Source organism: Heterodontus francisci, chromosome 10, assembly GCF_036365525.1.
Source record: "Heterodontus francisci isolate sHetFra1 chromosome 10, sHetFra1.hap1, whole genome shotgun sequence".
Taxonomy (NCBI): domain Eukaryota; kingdom Metazoa; phylum Chordata; class Chondrichthyes; order Heterodontiformes; family Heterodontidae; genus Heterodontus; species Heterodontus francisci.
The window spans coordinates 47,474,256-47,498,156 of NC_090380.1; the positions used below are offsets into that span (position 1 = coordinate 47,474,256).

Below are 23,901 nucleotides of genomic sequence, written 5' to 3' on the forward strand. Positions count from 1 at the left end.
TGGCCTTAAAATTAAAGCTAGACAATTCAGGGGGATAATATCAACATTTCTTCTCTCTAAGGTTAGTGGAAATTTAGAATCCTTTTCCCCAAGAAGATGTTGAAGTTAGGTCAATTGAAAATTTCAAGACTGAGTGATAGATTTTGTTGGCAAGAGTATTATGGATTATGTAACCTCGGTGGGAAAATGGAGTTAAGGTACAGATTAGCCATAATCTAATTGAATGCCCGAACAGGCTCGAGGGACTGAATGGCTCACTCCTGTTCCTAGTATCCATGCTATTGCAGAAATACACAAGAAAAGTGGTAAAGGAACTGGACAAAACACACAGAAAAAGAGAACAAAACAATTCGGGATTACACAGAAGGAAGAAATGTAAAATTATATTGTTTAATGATCAGCATGGGTTCACAAATGTAAAATCTATCTATTTGAAAAGAATGTAGCATTTAGTTCATGAACAAATACATATTTGGGAAAATATAGAGTAAAATATATCCAAATGTTGATGAGCTCTGCAAAAGTAAAAGGTCAAAGTATGGCAAATAACTATTTTGTCATATCTAAGTGAAACTGTTCAACAGCATCCTTTGCCGACTGTTTTAAGGCCCAAGACCTTTGGGTAATTGTAGACTTGCAAAAAAATGAAAATACTCCATTAACAGCACTGTTTGGTTCAATTACTGTGCTTATTCAGCCAGCACAGAACAAACTGCATAATTTACTTTACTCTTGTGTAATGCAGTTTTTACATTTCAGTGAAAAGTATTATATTTAGTAATTGGTCTCTCATGTTACTTCAGAATTGAAAACTCAGTTGCAGAACCAAATATCTCTTGATCAGCAAATTGAAGTTGAACGTTTTATATGAAACAGTGAGCTGAATTTTACTGGCCCTTCGACGGCACGGGGGCTGGTAAGACTTTGTAGGGAGAGGCCTGCCTCGACCCGCGACGTCGAAAAGGGCCTGCCGCATATTACTAGCAGTGGGGGGATCTAGGTGCAGCCCCCACCGCCCCGCCCCGCCCCCGGCAGCAGGCCCTTCATCTGCATATTGTAATGAACATAAATGAGATGCAAATAAACTTACCTGCAGGCGGCGGATGTCCCATGCCGATTTTACCAACTACGCGGAACTCTGCTCGGAAGGAATACAATTTTCAGGGAGGGAGGGGTGGAGGAGCGGGGAAATCAATTTTTTTTGGCTGTGGGGATGGTGGGAAGGGGTTATTGGCCAAATGTTAGAAGTTTGGGGCATAAAGGTCGGGTCAGGAAAAAGGCATGTGTTGGTCATTTCGGGGATTGATATGATCATGGGGGAGGGGAAAGGCCTCCATCACAAACTTTTTTATTTAATAAAATTTCACAATGCTACAACTTTAAATATTAAAATTTTACTGAAGGGCTTAAAGCCCTTTAGAAATGGTGCTGGCGCCTGCACAGTGGTGCCAGACACCTTGCCGGGGATTTCAGCAGCCGCCCCCTCTACGTCATTGGGGGCGGCTGCTCCAACCCCTCTATTTAAATTAGCCCCGCGGCGCACTCGTCAAATTCAGCCCAGTGTGTGAAATCCCTACTGCTGATAATTTTAGTGAAAAAATGTTTTGATTACAGAGTGCTGACCTTTTTTGCTAAAATTATCAACAGGAACAATTTTCCTTCTGGTTGCAGTAATCTTTTGCTTTCAGAAGGAGAAGATTTTTGTGTTTTTATCACAGTTGCATCATTTTCATGTGGTGTAATGTTTTAACAAATTTATAGTCTTACTTTAAATGTTTTCATATAAATTATAAAAATTTCCCCTATTTGTAATGAAATAACCTCTTTACGCAATGCTTTGCAATGCACTGTGCAACTGGACTTTTTCAACCGTAAAACTTGTGATCCGAGTCCCTTTTACTTTACTCGTTTACTCAAATGAATTGGGGTTTGGTTGCCCAAGCTCATTTCATATAGGAACTTAAAGCTGCTAGAAAGGGAGATTTTCAACCTATCAGTCGATGCTGGATTCATAGTCAAAGATGCAAGGAACAGATTCTAATTCACTGTGCCACACAATTCCCTCCTTCATTTAAAATATCAATTTTATTTTGATGGATCCTTATTTACTATCCGTATTTACTACCATGGTTATTATTATTGATATCATTGCTTTATATTGCAATTCAGCTAGCTTGTGTATGATAGCCACTGCAATAATAGTAAATGTTCCAGCCTTATTCTCATCGTTCTTGAGGTTGGAGCTGACCATTGCTGATGAGAATCATATGTATTTTGAAGCAATGGAAATTTCATATGGTTGCTCAGTACTGGTTCAGACCATGATTAAGGGGATGCTTGTAGGTTTTATGGACTGATATTACAATTGATCAAGTATCTGCTACAAATGCCTTTGCAGCATAGGAACAAGCGCTGCTACTAAGAGTGGAAGATAGCAAATGAAAAGTTAACACTGCAGAAGGATATATGTTGTAGTTTCCAAATTGTGACCTATTTGTTTCATACAATTCTTCTACAGAGTGAAGATGATGAGAGGAGAATGAATGAGCTGGCAAAAATGGGAGACACTTTGCAACAGGATGTCACGAATGAAAAAAAGCGAGAAGAAATTAGAATGAAACAACAGATGCTGCAGGCTAAATTTAATATTCTCAAGGTATGATCAATCAACAATACCCAAAATAACATCACCTACAGACTCCCTCGGAATATTAGGAAAGAAATATTGTTTTGTCATATTGGTGTGCTTACTTTCTGCTTATCTCCATTCACATACTTTTGGACTGTTCCCATCAGAATTGCATAATTTGTTGGGACAACATAAATCTCTGCAGATGTCCTTTCAAGATGAATATCCACTACTAACAAAAAAAAAATCAAGTGAAATATTGTGTGGCTGTTTCTCGAAACCATATTTTACCAAAAGTGCTGAAGATGAAACTGAATGTATAGGCTAGATGTTCAGAGGATGAATTAAGAATACATATCATATACAAATTGAGCATCAAAATAATTTACACTGTGTTGCTCAATGATATTAGGTTAATAATGTATTGGTATGGTCCACTCTGTATAGCTTACTACTGGTGTAATGGCTTACTTTCAGGATAATGGAGAGCAAGGTAATAGCAAAGCCAGGGATGTGGCTTGGTGTATATAGGTTTTCTGAATATTCCCCATTCCAAAATGTGTTGCTTGGGAGGGTTTCACTGTTAGAACACACAAAGTGGGTGAAACAATGCTTAACCTTATTAATGCCATCATAATGCACAGGATGAGCAATTATAGTGAGCTTCTGCATAGTATTGTTGGTGCATTCTGTAGGTCCTTATAATTTGTGTATTGGAGCTGAGCAGGAAGCAGCTGATTTGACAGAAGCTTCTTCTGAATACACAGTACAGTGGGGAATTGCATTCTCTTATCCCCAATGTGGACTTGGATGAGGAAGATGAGCTGCCATGCATGTAAGGTTGCACCAAAAGCTTACTGCCCACTAACCATTAGGTATACAATCCTAGCATATGCTGCTAAACAGTGCCTTGGAGGCTGTGGGTGAGCTATGAGGTAGTGCCAACTGTGCCATTTCCTACAGAATGGTATCCAGATATTTGCAAACTGGATGGCACTATGAGTAGCCATCAAGGTTACCAGAGCCTTCTATTTTTATCCTTCCAGTTCTTTTCCAGCTAGTACAGAGGACATCCATAGAGTCATCCAGTTTGCTTCTGTTGGATATAGGAGGGCCAATATTTTCTTAATGTTTGCTACTGAGCAATGATGTGAGATTGTACAGCTGGATTCCACAAGTACGAGTGCTGTTTCATTGCAAGCATGTAGCCTTTCTGGCTCCCCATAATGCCTGGGCCTAAATGTTCAAAAAGGGATTCCACTCCTAAACTGTACAGCTAATTTGCAATAAACTGAATAGAATCATGAAAATCAATGCCATGCATTTATTTTGCACCTGTCACTTGATGCGGAAGGTAAAGAATTGAAGGAAGAATGGCTCCTGGGGGAAAGATACTACCCTCTTCAGACCTCACTCATTATACTTTTATGCCAGTCATAGACTGAAGAAGAGTACAGATATCACTGTACTCAATTCCCTGACCAAGATCAACATTGAATCAGTCCTTCTGATTTCTAGATAGCTTAAGATGTATTATAGTGCAACACCCGAGGGTCTCCAGGATATTGTTGTGTGACAAACATAACAGCAGGACAATCATTAACATTTATTAGTTCCATTTCCCATCTGGCATCCAGCCAAATGACCAGCCTGGCCAGAGACTAGGAAAGAACACCAGTGGCACAAGGCTGCAGCCAGAATCTCTTCAGGACAGTCCCTGGCAATAGGGATCGAGGTGAGAGATGGCGATCGGGAGAAGGTAGAGAGGCCAGAATCAGGAGCGGGGAGAGAGATAAGAATCAGAAGTCCTCGAGGGGCTGCTGGCCCACAAAGAATGGTGGAAAAGGCACTTAGCATGTGGAGCCGGAAGCTCCTGCCTCCCTTTCACTGCCAGGTTTCCCAACCCCTAACAAAACCCATGCAGCAACAGCAGTTAATTTTAAATTGGGTTCCCAAAGTCACCATGGGAGCCTGATTTAAATATGATAATTGAACAAACTTCTCTACATGGCAGGACACTCGAATGCCCTGATATCTGCCGCCGTTAAAATGGTAGCTGCTCCACGTTGGGGATGCATTCCACATATATTACCCTTTAGCACCCCTCCCCTCCCCTCCCCACCGATGCTTTCCTACCCATCGTCAGTTGGGTTGGAGGGGGGTTGTGGGGCATCGTTAATATCAAGGCCAAAGTCTTGTTCTGCCACTCCTTTCCAACTGAATTCTAACTATTTGAACCTGTTTGAAAACAGGTGTGAGTGGATTTGTGATTAGTTTGCAGAAATGGAAATGCTTGATTTCCTGAATCTAAGGTTGACATAAAGTGAATCATTTTATGAGATTGTGCTGCCAGTTGGGACTTCACCTTCTGGCAACAAATAGTGGAAAATAGCAGACTCATTGCCCATGATTTTCCCATCTGTTACTTCTAAGTTGCAATCATAATAATCATGCTAAAGTAGTTAGTTTTCATTAAATCAATGTTAGTACAGTATTACACAAGACTATTCCTATATTGGCAATGTGTTGCATCAAGGAAAATACATGTATTCAGATATTTGATCGTTTGATATGTGATTCTGCTGTAGTAAGCAATTAACTTAGAGATTTGCAGGAAAACTGAATGAAGATTGGCTCTGTCTGCTCATTGAATTACAGCAGACACTTCATGACTGCTCCTTATGTCATTGCCTTTCATGGTAAAGTGAATGCTAGAAATAAGTCTATTACCAACATTTCCTATTAACGGCCAATCATGACAGATAAATAGCAACTCATTTTTAATCAGAAGCCTTTTGAAATTGGCACTGTTTCCATAGCCCCATTATCAATCATCAAACTTCCCAGTTAGGCGATAGTCATTGTATATTTGGGATCCAATCACTTGAGTACACTTACAGAATGAATTCACATTGAAAATAATGATTAACAAATGTAATAAGCACACAATTGATTTCTTGCATCACTGATTTCTTCACCTTCATATTTGAGGGGATGTGGAATAATGCTGTATCATGGAACAGTAGAATTTGGATTCAGGCCTTTTCCATTTCACTGTGCCATGGAATAATCTTATCTTGGTGACTGATCATTCTTCATGCATGGTAAGTTCTCAACTGCAAGAGGCACTGAATATAGTTCACATGAGGAGAAATCAGTGAGAAGGTCAGTTGGACAAATCTCAAGCATCTCTCAGCTACAGACTTAAGAGAAATATTGACAAAAACCTGAGCTAGCTTTCCTGTCATTTTGACTGTGGATGAGAGTGTGGCCTGGCAGAATTGTGGGAAGGAAATGAAAATTATAAATAAATGTAAGAAACTGGAGCAGATTTAGATTTCTTCAGCAAACTTCTCAACAGAGAAAATTGTCCAGGCAACAACACTGGCAAAATAGTACAAAGGCAACACACTTCGGATGTTTGAAATCTGAACTATAAACAGAAAACTCAGCAGGTCAGGTAGCGTCTTTGGAGATGGAAACAGAACAGATGGAAAATGGGCAGAATTTTCCCATCCCATGGTGGTGGGCTTGGAGGTAGGGGGACTGGAAAATAGGGGGGTCCACGACACATTCCTGCCACTAGGGAAGTTTCCTGGGGCAAGCAAGAATGCAGGTCTGCTGCCCGCACCACGGAGGCAGACAGCAATTTGCATAATGAAAGCCCCAATTAGAGGTGATTTTCTAGCCCCGCCGGCATTTTGCCGGTGGCAGAGTGGCCCCCCACCCCCCCCCACCCCCCCGCTGTATGCGGAGACAGTCAGCTTAATGGAAGTGGTCTCCCTTTGGCAAGGGGGGGGGGGTGTCATTGGAGCCAGAGGCTCCACCCTCCAAAGAGGCGGGCTTAGGCGTTAAAGCACGCCCCCACATCCCCAGTGATCTTAGCGGAGAGGGTTTCTCCTCCAATCAGAGGGGCATATTGCCTTCCCCCTCTAAATTATTTTTACGACTTTGCACGCAACTCCATTTTGAGGCACCCACGTGAGCTCCGACCTGCCTCAGCAGCACCCATCTTTTCCATTGGGGCTGGCGAGGCTCTGGGGCTGCTGAGGCTCTAAAGCTACCAGCCCTGTGATTAGGGCAACAGCATCAGGAGCCCACCCAATGTCCTTAATAGGGCGACAAGCACAGAGGTAGCCAATTAGGAGGCTGCCTCCGAGAATATAGTTCCACTGGTGGCTCCCGGCAAGTGTGAGCTCGTGACCCCCAATTTGTCCCGACATCAGGGTCCCGAAGCCCGCAGGAAAATCCTGCCCAATGACTCAGGTCGATGACATTTCACCAAAACAATTCCGATGAAAGATCATCGATTTGAACAGAGTTAATTGATTTTTAACAAAAACGGAATACAAACAGGAAAAAATAGTATGGTATGAACAAGTTGTGTGAATTTAGGATGAGTGTTACTGATGCTTTGTGCTCTTATTATGTGTTGACTATCAAAGAATAATCGTTGACATTTTAAACAGGATTTGAGATCTATTAGGAGGAAAAAGGCGCTGGAGATTTCTCCACATTGGTATCAGTACAAGAAGCAGGCCGACAACCTTTTGCTGTGGTTGGATGACATTGAGAAAAGGTTAGCCAGTCTTCCAGAACCCAGAGATGACCAGAAGATGAAGGTAACATTCTTTTAAAAACGGATGTTTGTATTTCTCTTCTTTTAGAATCTGGGGGAAAAAAAAGTTGGTTCTAACTAAAGACGTGGATACAGGTATAGTAGATCCTGAAGCTTCTGAGCGCACTTTTTCTAGTCAGATTGTTTAATCAGTATCTACTGAGTTTTTGATGGCAACACATATCCTACTGTTACAGGAACCTAAATGTATCTTGGGCTTGTTTTTTTCAGTGTATTTGAAATTTGCTGTTGCTTATAATTTAAAAATGTTTTGGCAATATTGCTGAATCTCTTAAATGTGGATATTAATAGAAGTTCTATGAGGGGCATAATTTGAAGAAGGAAGATAGTTGATTTTGAAATTTAATAACACGTTTTTCCAATGGAAATACTTTTGAGATGTTTAAGTTGCCACAAGTTCTGTCTTAAACCCACATAAAACCTGGAATAGACATTTCCTGGCACATGTTAATAATACGGAGATCTATATCAGAATTACACTTCTCATTTGTGGTGATTAATGTAATTGGGATCTTTGTGAATTTTTTCAATCATTATTTATTGCAGAAAACTGGTTATGGTCCTTAGACTAGTCATAATTAAGGGACAGTTATACAATCCTTGTACTGTCGGAATATGAGTGTGGCCTTACCACTGTATCCTCTGTGTCACTTGTTTGCTCAGAGCATAATTCACCACTGTCATTGCCACATCTCTATGGATTTATTTATAAATGGCAGAATCATCTTTTTATGATCCATAATTTTCTTTTGCTTCTTTACTTTCTTTGTCATTTTGATTGACAAACATGTAGCAACTTTGAAGGTAAACAGACTTTTTATAACAAGGAGAAAAATGAAAACTTTACAATCAATACTTTAGTTAAGAGAGAAAAATGTGGCATACTTGTGCTATAGGGAGCAGTTTGTTAAATTTAAGCATTATTTCTCACTTAAGGAAACCTTATTTACTATTACAAGACCATGAGTATAATAGTGCAAGGACCCTAATTTTTGAAAAGATTATTATTGCTAATTTTGACACCACTATCCAGATTAGTAATTTTGAAATTAAGAAGTCAATGTCCTTTGTAGAGTTTTACAATTACATTTGGACTGGCAGTTCCCAGACAAGAACCACAAAAGTTGTCTCGAGCCAATGCAAACTGATGGCCTGGATTTTGTGGTAGTAATGAGAATGAAACTGTCAGTGTTCACTGTCATTACTGCTCTGAAGCTGATAGCAATTTCTAAAGTCCACATACACAAATCCAGAAGTTGCTGTCAGGGATTCTGTGCTTCCCCATAGGCTGTGCTGCTGAAGTTCCCGCAGCCTCCAGTCGAGTAGAAATCACTGAACTGATGAAAACTTGCCTTTTATGCTATTTGTCTCGCTGTAAAAACTCTTGACAAAGTTGTACCTTGTTGAATGAGGTGTTACTGAGTTTTTAACAGTGTACAATATTCATAATTACATCTGAACTGCTTCACTGGCCCTGAAAACTAATTTTATATCTGTAGAAAGTCAAATTTCTCCATTATATAAAAAACAATCACAATTTAAAAATGTTTTTATTTATAAATTTGTTTATGGTATTTTAGCTTCTACCTTAATCCCATGTGTATATTTAATTCTCTGTAAAATTTTAATTAAAAGTGAAACATTCAGTGCATTTTACTTCCTGGTTTGCTGTCTATGAGCATCCTTCAATGTGATCGGCTACTTAGCCTGCTTAATGACATCACTTGCTGGGTGCCTGGAGCTCCCCTTGACTTGGTGTCAGGTTCAAACTGACATTGGGAAAGGGGTAATCCACACCATAGAGATCACTAGATTTTTGTGAAAGCTTTCTTTGAGGTCAGCGATGAAGGTGCCATCACTACCCTGCTGACTGTAAAATTTGGGCCAACATTAGCTTATGGAAGGAGGTCAGACATGTCAACTCTGGACTTATAGAAGATGGCTACAACTCCACCTGCTATAAGTAAAAAAGTTGCTTGTTTTTTTGACAGCCACGATGAGGTTAGCAATGCATCACCACAATCACCACCATGCACCTGGTTGAGATAGGGCCAAGCCTATCGTGTATGCATGTGAGCGTGAGCTGAATCTGGCCTTTGTTGCATACAGTTATTGAAAACATCCCATTTTTCTGGACAAATGCATCAATTGGAGATTCACCCATGAAGGTTGAATACTTAGGTGATATTCTGTAGTGCTATTGTGGCTTGGAAAAGCTGGGGAGATCCTTTTTTAAAAAAAAGTTTCATGCTATTTTGGACATTGACTTTTTAACCATTTATATGATAAAATTAGGGGATGCTGATGCAAGAATTAAAAATTAAAACAAAAAAATTGAAAATGTTCATTGTTTAGCTTTTCTTTAACAAGTTGAGACAATAGCTAGCTAACTGCACTGGGGCCCTATGGTTTTGCTCACTAGGAGATGGATGCTGAACTGGAAGAGAAGAGAGGAGACCTGAATTCAGTGTGCAGGCAAGCACAGAGCCTGTCAAAGAAAGGAGCTGCTAAGGCACTGGAGCTGCAGCTGATCCAGCTCACCAAACGCTGGAGTGACATTGAGAGCAAATTTGCTCAATATCGAAGATTGAACATTGCAAAAATTGTGAGTTTCCCAAAGCAAGCTTTAAGCATTTGCTTGCAGTGTTTGCTAAGATGGACCCATGCATAAAGAGAATTATTTACTTTTTAATGGTTATGTTGTGTTTGTTTGAAAGCAAATGCAACCTTAAGAGTCTGCTCCATCTTTGCAAAATGATTTTTTTTTTCCCATACCGATAAATTCAGGGACTGTAAAGCACAACTATTCAAAATTCAGAAGATATGAATGGCAAGTTTCTGATTAACATAGAGGTAAAATACATAATTTCTTTTTTAATTTGCCTCATCCTCTCATAACATCCAAATCTGAGCAGCACACTTGAAGACTGAATTGATGCAGCATTCAGTAACCCAGTTAAGAACCGGTCATGTAAAGATTTCATTCCATGCAACTTTTTTTTTGGAGAAGTGGTATTGATGGCTAGGATTCAGAATATAGAAATTACTGGTAATATAAACTGTTGAAAATCATTGTCTTCCTTAATATTCACTTCTTCCTCTAATCTGCAGGTTCTTAAAATGATATACTTCTTGATTTACGCAATTTTCTTTCCCTCTGTTCTGAACTTTGGTGGTGGCCTGCACTATGGGCCTTGGCGCTTCACCTGATTTCTCAATAAAAACACAAGTAGTATGTATTTCTTCCCTTGCATGACAAATCTGTCGAAGTACAGAGGAGCATCTCAATGTCTGATTCACCTTTTTATATTCTCTTTGACTTTCCTGGCTGGAAGTACAGGTAATGCTTATGAGACATTTCAGTTAGCAATATTTGTGTTTCGAAAGTCTTTCATGTTCAAAGTTTAAGAAATTTTAACCAATTACCATTATAAAATATATCAGAAAACAGATTTTTATTTTACTGGCTTTCCACCCAGAATTAAGTCAAATATTGATACTTTGAATTGAGTGCTATTTAAGTAGATAGCATAAGTACATGAGTACAAGTTTCAGATCTGCTCTAGTACAGCAGGACTAGTGACTCCTGTAAGCAGTCTGAGCATTTTACATTCAGGACTATGTCTGCACTCCTCAATATCTAATCATATGATAGTGTTACCTAGGAGTATAACAGTAGAATCCTCATTGAGATATAAAGTGTGTACTTTGCTTGAGAAATCGGACTTGCTGCACCCAAAAAGGCAGCATGTCAATAAAGTGACAGCATCGTGCACTGGTCCCCATCACCGTGAGGGACAATCAAAATTGGGCCTTGGGCCTTATTTGAATTAAACAGATGAGCTGCAGATGCCGATTGGACTGTCTGATGCAGCTCACCAGTCAGGGCCTTGTGAATTTCTTTGTGTTTTTTGAAAGGCCTGAATCAGTTCCTTTTAAGTACTGCTGGTTAGGCCACTCAAGACTCAGTACAACTAGGAAGAGCATGTGTGGCACAAGCTTCACCTGTTTGTACCCTAATTTCAATTAGGTCTTACAGTCAGTGTTATGATCCTCATGCAAGGTATCTAACCCTGGTTTTAGACAGGTACACTACACACAAACTGAGCTGAAGTTTCTTTTCCCACCGCCATGAGCAGCAGGAGAGTGAAAAAAATGGCGACCCGCACACATGGGCCCCACACTGCCGCGATCTAGCACATGGCGGCTCATTTAAATATGCAGGGCGGGCCATCACCCCTCAATCACATGGCGGGGCAGCCTCAGTAATGCCGTGAACCCCCCCCCACCCCACCCCCATACCGCAAATAAATTCTCACCCTGTTCCACCCCATAACACTTAAATTGTAGAGTTGACTTCCCCCTCCACCCCCCAGCAGCACAGAGTGCAGAGGTCGCCTCTTCCCACCCCCCCACACTAGAAATGCAGAGTTTACCCCATTCCCCCCAGTAACAGTTGTGATCAAATCTCATAATGATTCAGTGAACCACAGAAACCTCCTTCAGAACAATAGTAAGAATATGCCACGCTTCTCCGAGTAAGAGTTTGTCAACTTTTCCTGCCAACCTAGCTTCGACTTAAAATGAGCAACTTTCTCCTTGTTAGGCCAGGCTTCCCCCAGATTCATCTTGGCTCACTGACTCCCAATATATGTCTCTTTTCTTTTCCTTCAGGTACTTACAGGAATTGTAAGGATGGAGCCTCTGAATCTGCCCTATTTAGTGATTCACCAATGTCAATCCTACTGACTAGCCCCTCTCCCAATGATATCCACTGCCACACCCTCTGCCCCGGCCCTGACCTTGCCATGGTTGTGAATATTCACTGGAATCTCTAAACTAACTTGTAGTGGGAAACTCTTACACTATCCTTCAATATTATCATTTGCCTGCAAAATTCAGTGTTTAAGACACATCTTATTCTTAAGCATATTATACAAAGTACAGATGTATGGAGATTGAACTGGTTGTGATTCCCTCCACGCTCAAATATCAAATCGAAACTGGGAGTTCGTGCCTGAAGAATGATCTCATCATTTGGTGAGGACTACCAGTGCTTGTTGAATCTTTAGAAGAAGAAAAAAATGAGTTAAATGTTATGTTCCTAATCTTCACAGGACAGTACACTTTATACCACAGATGTGGTTAGGTAACTGCATATCTTTTGAAAATTTCTCCATACCTGTGATGTTGAAAATAACAAATGAATTACTTTCATAAAAAAATGTCTTTTAAACTTATCCCACAGTAGAGTCAATTTGTTTTGTTGATTTTTTGTTGTTGTTGTTGTCATGGAGCTGTGTCAGTTCTTTTATTATTGGCCAGGTTCTGTCTGGAATGAGCAGCTCCAGTAAGATATTGATGTCTGTTTTGAGTACTGCTATTGAATATAATTCAGAATGTCTTTTTAAATGAATGAAGGCTGCCTTAATTCCATCTGATTCTAGAAAAGCACCTGGAAGGAGAGGTCTTCTGTTATTTACAGCCCATGTGTTAGGTCTCTGCAGGCTGGTTATCTTCTTCTTCTTCTTCTTTGGCCTCCTTGTCTCGGGAGACAATGGGTAAGCGCCTGGAGGTGGTCAGTGGTTTGTGGAGCAGCGCCTGGATTGGCTATAAAGGCCAATACTGGAGTGACAGACTCTTCCACAGGTGCTGCAGAAAAAATTAGTTGTCGGGGCTGTTACACAGTTGGCTCTCTCCTTGCGCTTCTGTCTTTTTTCCTGCCAACTGCTAAGTCTCTTCGACTCGCTGGTTATACCTTCAGTATATGTGGTTGTAAATTTACAAAATCTCAGATGCATTTAATTTGAGGTATTGGCTTCAGAATTTTAGCTAAAAAATATCATAGGACTCCACACCTTATTTAAATATATCAGTTAAATATTATAGAGTCATAGAGTTATACAGCACAGAAACAGGCCCTTCGGCCCATCATGTCTGTGCCGGCCATCAAGCACCTAACTATTATAGTCCCATTTTCCAGCACTTGGCCCGTAGCCTTGTATATTATGGCATTTCAAGTGCTCATCTAAATACTTCTTAAATGTTGTGAGGGTTCCTGCCTCTACCACCACTTCAGGAAGTGCATTCCAGATTCCAACCACCCTCTGGGTGAAAAAAGTTTCCTCAAATCCCCTCTAAACCTCCTGCCCCTTACCTTAAATCTATGCCCCTTGGTTATTGACCTCTCTGCTAAGGGAAAAAGTCTCTTCCTATCTAACCTATTAATGCCCCTCATAATTTTGTCTACCTCAATCATGTCCCCCCTCATCCTTCTCTGTTCTAAGGAAAACAACCCTAGCCTTTTCAGTTTCTCTTCATTGCTGAAATGCTCCAGCCTAGGCAACATCCTGGTTAATCTCCTCTATGTTATGTTAGTAAATTATTTATGTTTGTTCCAATTATAACTTTAACTATTTTCTGAAATTCCATTTGAAAAGTTTCTTTGAGCAACTTAAGTGTCCTGTCATTAAAATGAGCCTTGATTTAGCCTCACTTTCTTCTTTTCATCTACACAATGTCCCTTGGCAACATCATCTACAAATACAGGGTTGGCTTCCACATATACACCCAGCTCTATCTTCCTATCACCTCTCTTCATCCCTTCACCGTTTCTATCCTGTTGCACTCCTTTTACATAGAATTACATGGAATATACAGGACAGAGAAAGGCCATTCGGCCAAACCGGTCCATGCTGGCGTTCAGACTCCACTCGAGACTCCTCCAATCCTTCCTCATCTAACTCTATCAGCTTAACCCTCTATTCCTTTCCCCCAGTATGTTTCTCTCGCTTCCCCTTAAATGCATCTATACTATTCATATGAACCACTTGCTGCGGTAGCGAGTTCCACATTCCCTGCGGGTAAACAAACTTTCTTCTGAATTCCCTGTCTAATTTCTTGGTGACGGTCTTATATTGAGGGCCTCTAGTTTTGCCCTTCCCTACAAGTGAAAACATGCTCTCTATGTCCACTAAATTCTCTGGCTGTGAAATTGGGCTCCATGGCAATGCTGGTCTTTTAGGAAGAGAAAAAAATGTCGGTCGAAATGTTTCTGGCCACCTCTGGCACGGCCCGCGCAACGCACCCTGACTGACAGGACGCTAGCATGGGTGGGCCGTCTGTGTGCTGGAAGCCTGTAGCGTGGGCAGAAGGTGATGTCATTCAGCCTCTTTGGCTGATTTCAAATACATTCAGCCATTTTGGACTGCGCAGGCCCAGTTAACGCCCTCTCCTATTCACTCACAGCTGATCATGTGTTCAGCTGCATAAGGGACCCCCCTCCCCCACCCACTAGCATTATTTAAGTGACGAGCCATCCAAAATGTAAGTGAGATTTTTTGATTTGCTTTTATTCTTGAAATGTTTGTGAAAGTACTAAGTTATGTTCTTAGAGGAGTTTTGGTGATTTGTTGGATTTTGAAGACAATGTTGCTGCATCCTGACAGGGAGGTCAGAGGAGTTTTCTGCCCTGTCAATAAAACGTCTGCTGGAGTTTTGGGAGCAGAGTTTCAGTCCCCCTTGAGTTGCAACATGACATAGAGATGGAGCATAGGCTGCAGAGAGGGGAAGCTGTGAGCAGATGGAGGAGGAGGAGGGGGCTCAAAAGAAGGCCCTACCCACCAAGGACATTCAGGGAGCACTTCTCCTACCTCCACCTCAGCCAGAAGCTATGCATGAGGTGCCTATGGTTCACCAAGGAGGTGGTTACTGTACTGTGCCGCCTCTCTCAGCAGGACCTAGAGCCATACAGCGGGGGGAGCAGATGGCCAGGTTTGTGGTCGTCTGCTGCGTCTTCCACAACCTCGTATCATGAGGGAGCAGCCTTTGCCACCAAGTGTTCAGAGGCCATCCCGGGGGGTGGGGGGGGCGTTGGGAGGAGGCATCCATGATGCCTTCACGCCGGACAGGCTGTCTGTGAGCAGCTAATTAGATTCTGCTTCCCCTAAGACATCATCCCGTCATCACAGTTGCTCCAAAATTCTCCACTTTTCAATCCACCTGCCAAGTACCATTACTGCGTCTGCTTGGCCAAAATCCTGAAATAAAAGCCACCCACAAAAAACCTTTGCATATCATTTTTATCTAATAATACTTAAAAAAACGGAACTATTCAATCTTGTGCAGCCCCTTAGTGCCTGTCTTGCAGGTCCCCTTGCATAGCCTAGTGCTCCTGCACTGTGCTACCCCAGTGGCCACAGCATGGATGGTAGGCTGCTGACTTTCACTAAGGGGCAGCAGCAGATGGCCTTGCAGGATGACCTTGAGCAGCTCTGGGCACTGAGGACCTGACTTCGGACTGCACCACCTCGGCTTGGTTTGACTGGCTGACAGGCAACAGCAAGAGTAGCGGTGGGAGCATAAATGCTGTCCTCTTGAGACAGAACAGCAGATTTGTGCTCCATGGAGCCACTGCCACTTCGCCAGGGCGGTGTCTTAATGATCCTAGTAATCTATTGGAGGACTGATTGCTGGACTGCTGTGAGAGCCTGTGTTGAACACTGAGATCCAGAGCCTTGATGGCAGAAGTCTGAACCAGCATGGCAACAAGAATGGATCTCATGACCTCAGTCTGAGCTTCCACTAAAGCACTTAGAGGATGGGTGGCTTCTGCTTGTGCTGCAATAGAAGCTAAGACATTGGCCACAAATGCTGCACAATGGGCAGGGTCCTGATGTACATTCATGGAGTTGATCACCACTTCCATGCTGGAAAGGATGGGCTGAAAGCTCTGTGTGAAGCTCTGTGCCAAATTGGAACCAGACTCCTCCATGCTCCTTGACAATGACAACCGGCTGTCCAGCAGGCCTCCCGAGCATCTCTGAGTGCAGCCTTCAGTACACCGCCAAATCAAAGTTCTCATCTGAGTCACCTGCAGCAGAACTTGTCTGTTACCTCGCCCTCCAGTGAGCTGGCACACGAACTGCCCTTTCCCCCTGAGCTGGCTGCAGCCCACATGTTCCCGGTGACTCACCATGTGCAGAACCTGACTTCATGCTACCCTCTATGGTATGCATAGTGCCAGTATCTGAGCTAGTGGCTCTAAGTGTCAGATCAACTGACAATGCTTCTTCCTCAGAGGTCTGCAACAGCTCTCGGTCTTTCTCTTGAAGCTTCAGTGATTGGCCAGACAGCTGGTCTTGGTTATCTTAAAGCAGAAAGGTAAGGTTGGGGGAGGGGTGGGAGCTGGGGGTGAGTGGTTGCATGGAAAGCAAGAGGTCCATGGTCACACCATCTGTAGCAGGTGAGGATGAGATGGGACTGGAGAAGGGGCATCAGGCAGGAATATAGTCATCCTCGTGTTCTTGGTGGTCACAGCTGTTCCCATTATGTTAAACATTGTCTCCTCCAGAGGGCTCAGGTGAGGCACGCATGCCTGTCCTCTTCAGGTTCTGTTCTGCTCCTTCCGGTTATGGCCACCCTGTTCTGAACAGCGAGGGAAGGAAGTTAGTGATTGTGTTGCAATGTGTATGCATGACATAGCCAAATAGCTGGAGTTATGTGGATGCAGCGAGAGGTGGATGTGAGAGGGTGGCAGCATTGGTACGTGTGTGAAGGTGATGTGGAGGCTCTGAATGTTAGGCATGAGTCCTGGTTGCTGAATAATGAGGCTGTGATGCATTGAGAAGCATGAGAGGCTGGTGCTGCAGTGGGTAGGAGATGTCCTATGCAGATGCATTCACTGACCTTCACCACCCGTGTGAGGTCATAATATCTCTTGGGGCACTGCTGCCAGGTCCTCAGGGCCAGACTCCAGGAATTGACATCCCTGGCCATCTGATCCCAATCCCTTCTCCGTGTTTGCCATGAGGACCTCCAGACACCCTGTGGAATAAATACTTCTGGCTTCCTTTGAACCTCCCGCATTAATGCCTTGCCTGTGCTTTTCCTTGTAGCCAATTCCTCCACAGACAGTCAGCAAGAGCTTTTGTGTCATGAGTGTAGTTCCCCTTTAAGAGCGACAGGTTGCCTTTAAGAGGTGCAGGCTGACAGAAGCATGCGTTAGCCATGCATGCTACTGGACCTGCATTTCAGCATGCAGTCAATCAGCTGCATGGATCACACTTAACTGAAATCATTCAAATAAGGAGGCAGCATGTTGCCTGCCTCGACAGAACCAGGCGTGGATAATCATGAATTGCGAATTGTGACCCCTGTCCAAAAACCGGAGTACGGGAATTTTTCCCCATTTCTCTGCCCTCTTCTCCACCTCTTTTCACTTTGGCCTATGATTGACAACGGGCTTTACCAGCACCTAGGTTCCATTGTGTGGAATTCCCTCCTTAAACCTCTCCATCCACTATCCTTCCTGTAAAAACCTCCTTAAATTCCATGGCCAGAATTTAACATTGGGCAGGAGGCCCCTCCTGCCGGCTGAAAAGTCAGTGTCAAGCCCGCCTCCAGCAGGCCTGGGGAGCCAGACCAGGATTTTTCCCTCCCCAGGTCCTTAGTTGGCCCATGGGCAGGACTGCCACCTCCTTGAGACAGGAAGTCCTATCTAATGGAGCTGTCGGCCTATCAGTGGGCCAGCAGTTCAGTCCCAGCAGCGTCACCGGGAGCTGTGGCCACTGCTGGGACGACACCCAGCCACCACACCAAGAGGCAGGACGGTCCCGGAACTACGGTAAGTTTTTGGGGCCTTGCCGGGGACAATCGGCTGGACCCTGGCGAGGCAAGGGGGGTCATTTGGGGAGGAGTGTTGTGCAGTGGAGGCGGTTGGGGTTTCGGAGGCGGCCCTCTGTGGGGCATGGGGTGCTCGAGCAGGAGGGCCCTCCACGAGCCTGCAAGAAGGCCATCAGGTTTTACCTCACGGTGTTCTTGGGGCCTTTGCCATCTGCCCGCCGCGGGAGGAGGTCCTTAAGTGGCAGTTAATTGGTCACTTTAGGGCCTTGACGGGCCTGGGGCGGCCGGGCCATTTCTCGCCGCTGCCACACCACGTAAAATTGCAGCAGGGGAGGGGCAGGGAGGATGTTGGGAATGGCCCCCCACCCCCTATTCAATTCTAAGCTCCCCCCACCCAACCCCGGCCACAAGTCCGCTCATTGGGAGGCTGTAAAATTCTGGCCCATGTTTTGACCAAACTTTCAGTCACTTTTCCCAAACTCTCCTTCTTTGGATCGGTGCTCATTTTCCTTTCAGCTTTGTGAACCGCCTTAGGAGGTTTTTGTGAATTAAAGGCACGAAATTAATGCAAATGGTATTCTTTGCAATGCTGCTATTTTCGTGAGTTTCCAGTACTTGTGGTTAATGAACGAAATCTGACTTAGGTTTTGCTACAAATGATAAAATTAACGATAGATAGTGTTTTACTGAGCATCCTGTTCCCTGCTGTGTTACATATGGGATAAAGTGCAACCTTTTCACTGTGACTCCTGTTTTTTTAAATAAATGGTCACAATATCAGGCAACTGCTGTTTGAGTTCTTCTGATTCACACTTGGAAATGGAGAAGACATGAAGTGGGAGTCTGGCTGATACATTCTTGACATAATTCAAGGAATAATTTCTAAATATACCACTACAAAGAATTTGATGCATTCTTCATTTTTGGATGGTTGGAGCCTGATCTGAAAAGGATTATAGCTGTGAAACTATATGTAAACCTTGGCTAAATGGTCGAACTGTCGCCTGTGAGTCAGAAGGTACAAATCCCACTCCAGAGACCTGAAAATGTAAGCTAGACTGATTCTACAGTGCAGTCCTGCCGTCTGGTAAACTGAGCCCCTGTCTGTCCTCTTAGGGGCTTGTAAAAGATCCCATTGCACTATTTGAAGAGCAGAGAAATTCCCCAAGGCTCCTGGTCAGCATTTATCCCTCAATCAACATCACTACAACAAACTACCTGGTGGCACAGTGGTATACAGTTGGGAGGGAATTGCCCTGGGAGTCCTCAACATCGACTCCAGACCCCATGAAGTTTCATGGCATCAGGTCAAACATGGGCAAGGAAACCTCCTGCTGATTACCACCTACCACTCCCCCTCAGCTAATCAGTCAGCACTCCTCCAGGTTGAACAGCACTTGCAGGAAACTCTAAGGGTGCAGAATGTACTCTGGGTGAAGGACTTCAATGTCCATCACCAAGAGTGGCTAGGTAGCACCACTACTGACAGAGCTGGCCAAGTCTTTTTTTATTCATTCAGGGGATGTGGGCATCACTGGCTATGCCAGCATTTATTGCCCATCCCAAATTGCCCTTGAGAAGGTGGTAGTGAGCTGCCTCTTGAACCGCCGCTGTCCATGTGAGGTAGGTACACCCACAGTGCTGTTAGGAAGGGAGTTCCAGGATTTTGACCCAGCGACAGTGAAGGAACGGCAATATAGTTCCACATCAGGATGGTGTGTGACTTGGAGGGGAAGTTGCAGGTGGTGATATTCCCATGCATCTGCTGCTCTTGTCCTAGGCAGCAGAGGTCGCGGGTTTGGAAGGTGCTGTCTAAGGAGCCTTGGTGCGTTGCAGCAGTGCATCTTGTAGATGGTACACACCGCTGCCACTGTGCGTCGGTGGTGGAGGGAGTGAATGTTTGTGCATGGTGTCCCAATCAAGCGGGCTGCTTTGTCCTGGATGGTGTCGAGCTTCTTGAGTATTGTTGAAGCTGCACCCATCCAAGCAAGTGGAGAGTATTCCATCACACTCCTGACTTGTGCCTTGTAGATTGTGGACAGGCTTTGGGGAGTCAGGAGGTGAGTTACTCGCTGCAGGATTCCTAGCCTCTGACCTGCTCTTGTAGCCACAGTATTTATATGGCTACTCCAGTTCAGTTTCTGGTCAATGGTAGCACCTAAGATGTTGATAGTGGGGGATTCAGTGATGGCAATGCCATTGAATGTCAAGGGGAGGTGGTTAGATTCTCTCTTGTTGCAGATGGTCATTGCCTGGCACTTGTGTGGCGCAAATGTTACTTGCCACTTATCAGCCCAAGCCTGGATATTGTCCAGGTCTTGCAAAATTTCTACACGGACTGCTTCAGTTTTTGAAAAGTCACGAATGGTGCTGAACATTGTGCAAGCATCAGCGAACATCCCGACTTCTGACCTTATGATTGAAGGAAGGTCATTGATTAAGCCGCTGAGGATGGTTGGGCCTAGGACACAACCCTGAGGAACTCCTGCAGTGATGTCCTGGAGCTCAGATGTTTGACCTCCAACAACCACAACCATCTTCCTTTGCGCTAGGTATGACTCCAACCAGCAGAGAGTTTTCCCCCTGATTCCCATTGACTCCAGTTTTGCTCGGGCTCCTTGATGCCGTACTTGGACAAATGCTGCCTTGATGTCAAGGGCAGTCACTCTCACCTCACCTCTTGAGTTCAGCTCTTTTGTCCATGTTTGAACCAAGGCTGTAATGAGGTCAGGAGTTGAGTGGCCCTGTCGGAGTCCAAACTGAGCATCACTGAGCAGGAAATTGCTAAGCAAGTGCTGCTTGATGACACTGTTGATGACACCTTCCATCACTTTACTGATGATTGAGAGTAGACTGATGGGGTGGTAATTGGCTGGGTTGCACTTGTCCTGTTTTTTGTGTACAGGACATACCTGGGCAATTTTTCACATTGCAGGGTAGATGCCAGTGTTGTTGCTATACTGGAACAGCTTGGCTAGGGGTGCAGCAAGTTCTGGAGCACCAGTCTTCAGTACTATTTCCGGAATATTGTCAGGACCGATAGCCTTTGCAGTATCCAGTGCCTTCAGTCGTTTCTTGATATCACGCGGAGTGAATCAAATTGGCTGAAGTCTGGCATCTGTGATGCTGGGGACTTCAGGAGGGGGCCGAGATGGATCATCAACTTGGCACTTCTGGCTGAAGATTGTTGCAAATGCTTCTGCCTTTCGCACTGATGTGCTGGGCTCCCCCATCAATGAGGATGGGGATATTTGTGGAGCCACCTCCTCCAGTTAGTTGTTTAATTGTCCACCACCATTCATGACTGGATGTGGCAGGACTGCAGAGCTTAGATCTGATCCATTGGTTATGGGATCGGCTAGCTGTCGATTGCATGCTGCTTATACAGTTTGGCATGCAAGTAGTCCTGGGTTGTAGCTTCACCAGGTTGACACCTCATTTTGAGGTATGCCTGGTGCTGCTCCTGGCATGCCCTCCTGCACTCTTCATTGAACCAGGGCTGGTCTCCTGGATTGATGGTAATGGTAGAGTGGGGGATATGCAGGGCCATGAGGTTACAGATTGTGGTTGAGTACAATTCTGCTGCTGCTGATGGCCCCCAGAGCCTGATGGATGCCCAGTTTTGCATTGCTAGATCTGTTCAAAATCTGTCCCATTTAACTCGGTTATAGTGCCACACAACACAATGGACGGTATCCTCAATGTGAAGGCGGGACTTCATCTCGACAAAGACTGTGCTGTGGTTACTCCTAACAATACAGATATGGACAGAAGCATCTGCGGCAGGCAGATTGGTGAGGACAAGGTCAAGTATGCTTTTCCCTCGTGTTGGTTCCCTCACCACCTGCCGCAGACCCAGTCTAGCCGATATGTCCTTTTGGACTTGGCCAGCTTGGTCAGTAGTGGTGCCACCGAGCCAGTCTTGGTGATGGACATTGAAGTCCCCCACCCAGAGTACATTTTGTGCCCTTGCCACCCTCAGTGCTTCCTCCAAGTGGTGTTCAACATGGAGGAGTACTGACTCATCAGCTGAGGGAGGGTGGTAGGTGGTAATCAGTAGGAGGTTATCTTGCCCATGTTTGGCCTGATGCCATGAGACTTCATGGGGTCCGGAGTCGATGTTGAGGACTCCCAGGGCAATTCCCTCCCAACTGTATCCTCCACTCTACCATTACCATCAAGCCAGGAGACCAACCCTGGTTCAATGAAGAGTGCAGGAGGGCATGCCAGGAGCAGCACCAGGCATACCTCAAAATGAGGTGTCAACCTGGTGAAGCTACAACACAGGACTATCTGTGTGCCAAACTGTATAAGCAGCATGCGCTAGACAGAGCTAAGCGATCCCGTAACCAACAGATCAGATCTAAGCTCTGCAGTCCTGCCACATCCAGCCGTGAATGGTGGTGGACAATTAAACAACTAACTGGAGGAGGTGGCTCCACAAATATCCCCATCCTCATTGATGGGAGAGCCCAGCACATCAGTGCAAAAGATAAAGCTGAAGCATTTGCAACAATCTTCAGCCAGAAATGCTGAGTGGATGATCCATCTCCTGAAGTCCCCAGCACCTCACATGCCAGTATTCAGCCAATTCAATTTACTTCATGTGATACCAAGAAACGACTGAAGGTACTGGATACTGCAAAGGCTATGGTCCTAACAACATTCCGGCAATAGTACTGAAGACCTGTGCTCCAGAACTTGCCGCGCCCCTAGCCAAGCTGTTCAAGTACAGCTACAACACTGGCATCTACCCGGAAAATTACCCAAATATGTCCTGTACACAAAAAGCAGGACAAATCCAACCCGGCCACTTGCCGTCCCATCAGTCTATTGTCAATCATCAGTAAAGTGATGGAAGTTGTCGTCTACAGCGCTATCCAGCAGCACTTGCTTCGCAATAACCTGCTCACGGCCATTCAACTCGACCTCATTACAGCCTTGGTTCAAACATGGACAAAAGAGCTGAACTCAAGTGGTGAGGTGAGAGTGACTGCCCTTGACATCAGGGCAGCATTTGACCGAGTATGGCATCAAGGAGCACTTGCAAACTGGAATCAGTGGAAATCGGGGGAAAACTCTCTGCTGGTTGGAGTAATACCTGGTGCAAAGGAAGATGGTTGTGGTTGATGGAGGTCAGTCATCTGAGCCCCAGGACATCACTGCAGGAGTTCCTCGGGGTAGTGTCCTAGGCCCAACCATCTTCAGCTGCTTCATCAGTGACCTTCCTTTAATCATAAGATCAAAAGTGGGGATGTTCACTGATGATTGCACAATCTTTAGCAGCATTAGCGGTTCTGTTAGATACTGAAGCAGTCCGTGTGGAAATGCAGCAAGACAATGCTGCAATGTCTAGGCTTGGGCTGAAAAGTGGCAAATAACATTCGCGTCACACAAGTACCAGGCAATGACCAGCTCCAACAAGAGAGAATCTAACCATCTCCCCTTGACATTCAATGACATTACCATCGCTGAATTCCCCACTATCAACATGCTGGGGATTCCCATTGACCAGAAACTGAACTACAGTAGCCATATAAATACTGTGGCTACAAGAGCAGGTCAATGGCTCGGAATCCTGCGGTGAGTAACTCACCACCTGACTCCCCAAAGCCTGTCCACCATTTACAAGGCACAAACAAGTCAGGAGTGTGATGGAATACTCTCCACTTGCCTGGATGGATGCAGCTTCAACAACACTCAAGAAGCTCGACACCATCCAGGACAAAGCAGCCCACTTGATTGGCACCCCATCCACAAACATTCACTCCCTCCACCACTGACACAAAGTGGTAGCAGTGTATACCATCTACAAGATGCACTGCAGCAACTCACCAAGCCTCCTTCAACAGCACCTTCCAAACCCGTGACCTCTACCACATAGAAGGACAAGGGCAGTAGATGCATGGGAACACCACCACCTGCAAATTGTCCTCCAAGCCACACACCATCCTGACTTGGAACTATATTGCCGATCCTTCATTGTCACTGGGTCAAAATCCTGGAACTT

General features: G+C 44.4%; 1 protein-coding gene across 7 annotated transcripts in view; it reads left to right on the forward strand.

Moving 5' to 3' along the window:
* The window catches only part of dmd (dystrophin), a 1,950,296-nt gene that overhangs the window by 882,804 nt on the left and 1,043,591 nt on the right, over positions 1 to 23,901 (forward strand). For all 7 annotated transcript variants that reach the window (XM_068040560.1, XM_068040554.1, XM_068040555.1 and 4 more), the window contains 3 exons: positions 2,519 to 2,656; positions 7,099 to 7,251; positions 9,691 to 9,873. In XM_068040560.1, coding sequence (XP_067896661.1) covers positions 2,519 to 2,656; positions 7,099 to 7,251; positions 9,691 to 9,873 — 474 coding nt within the window. The remainder of the gene's footprint in view (positions 1 to 2,518; positions 2,657 to 7,098; positions 7,252 to 9,690; positions 9,874 to 23,901) is intronic.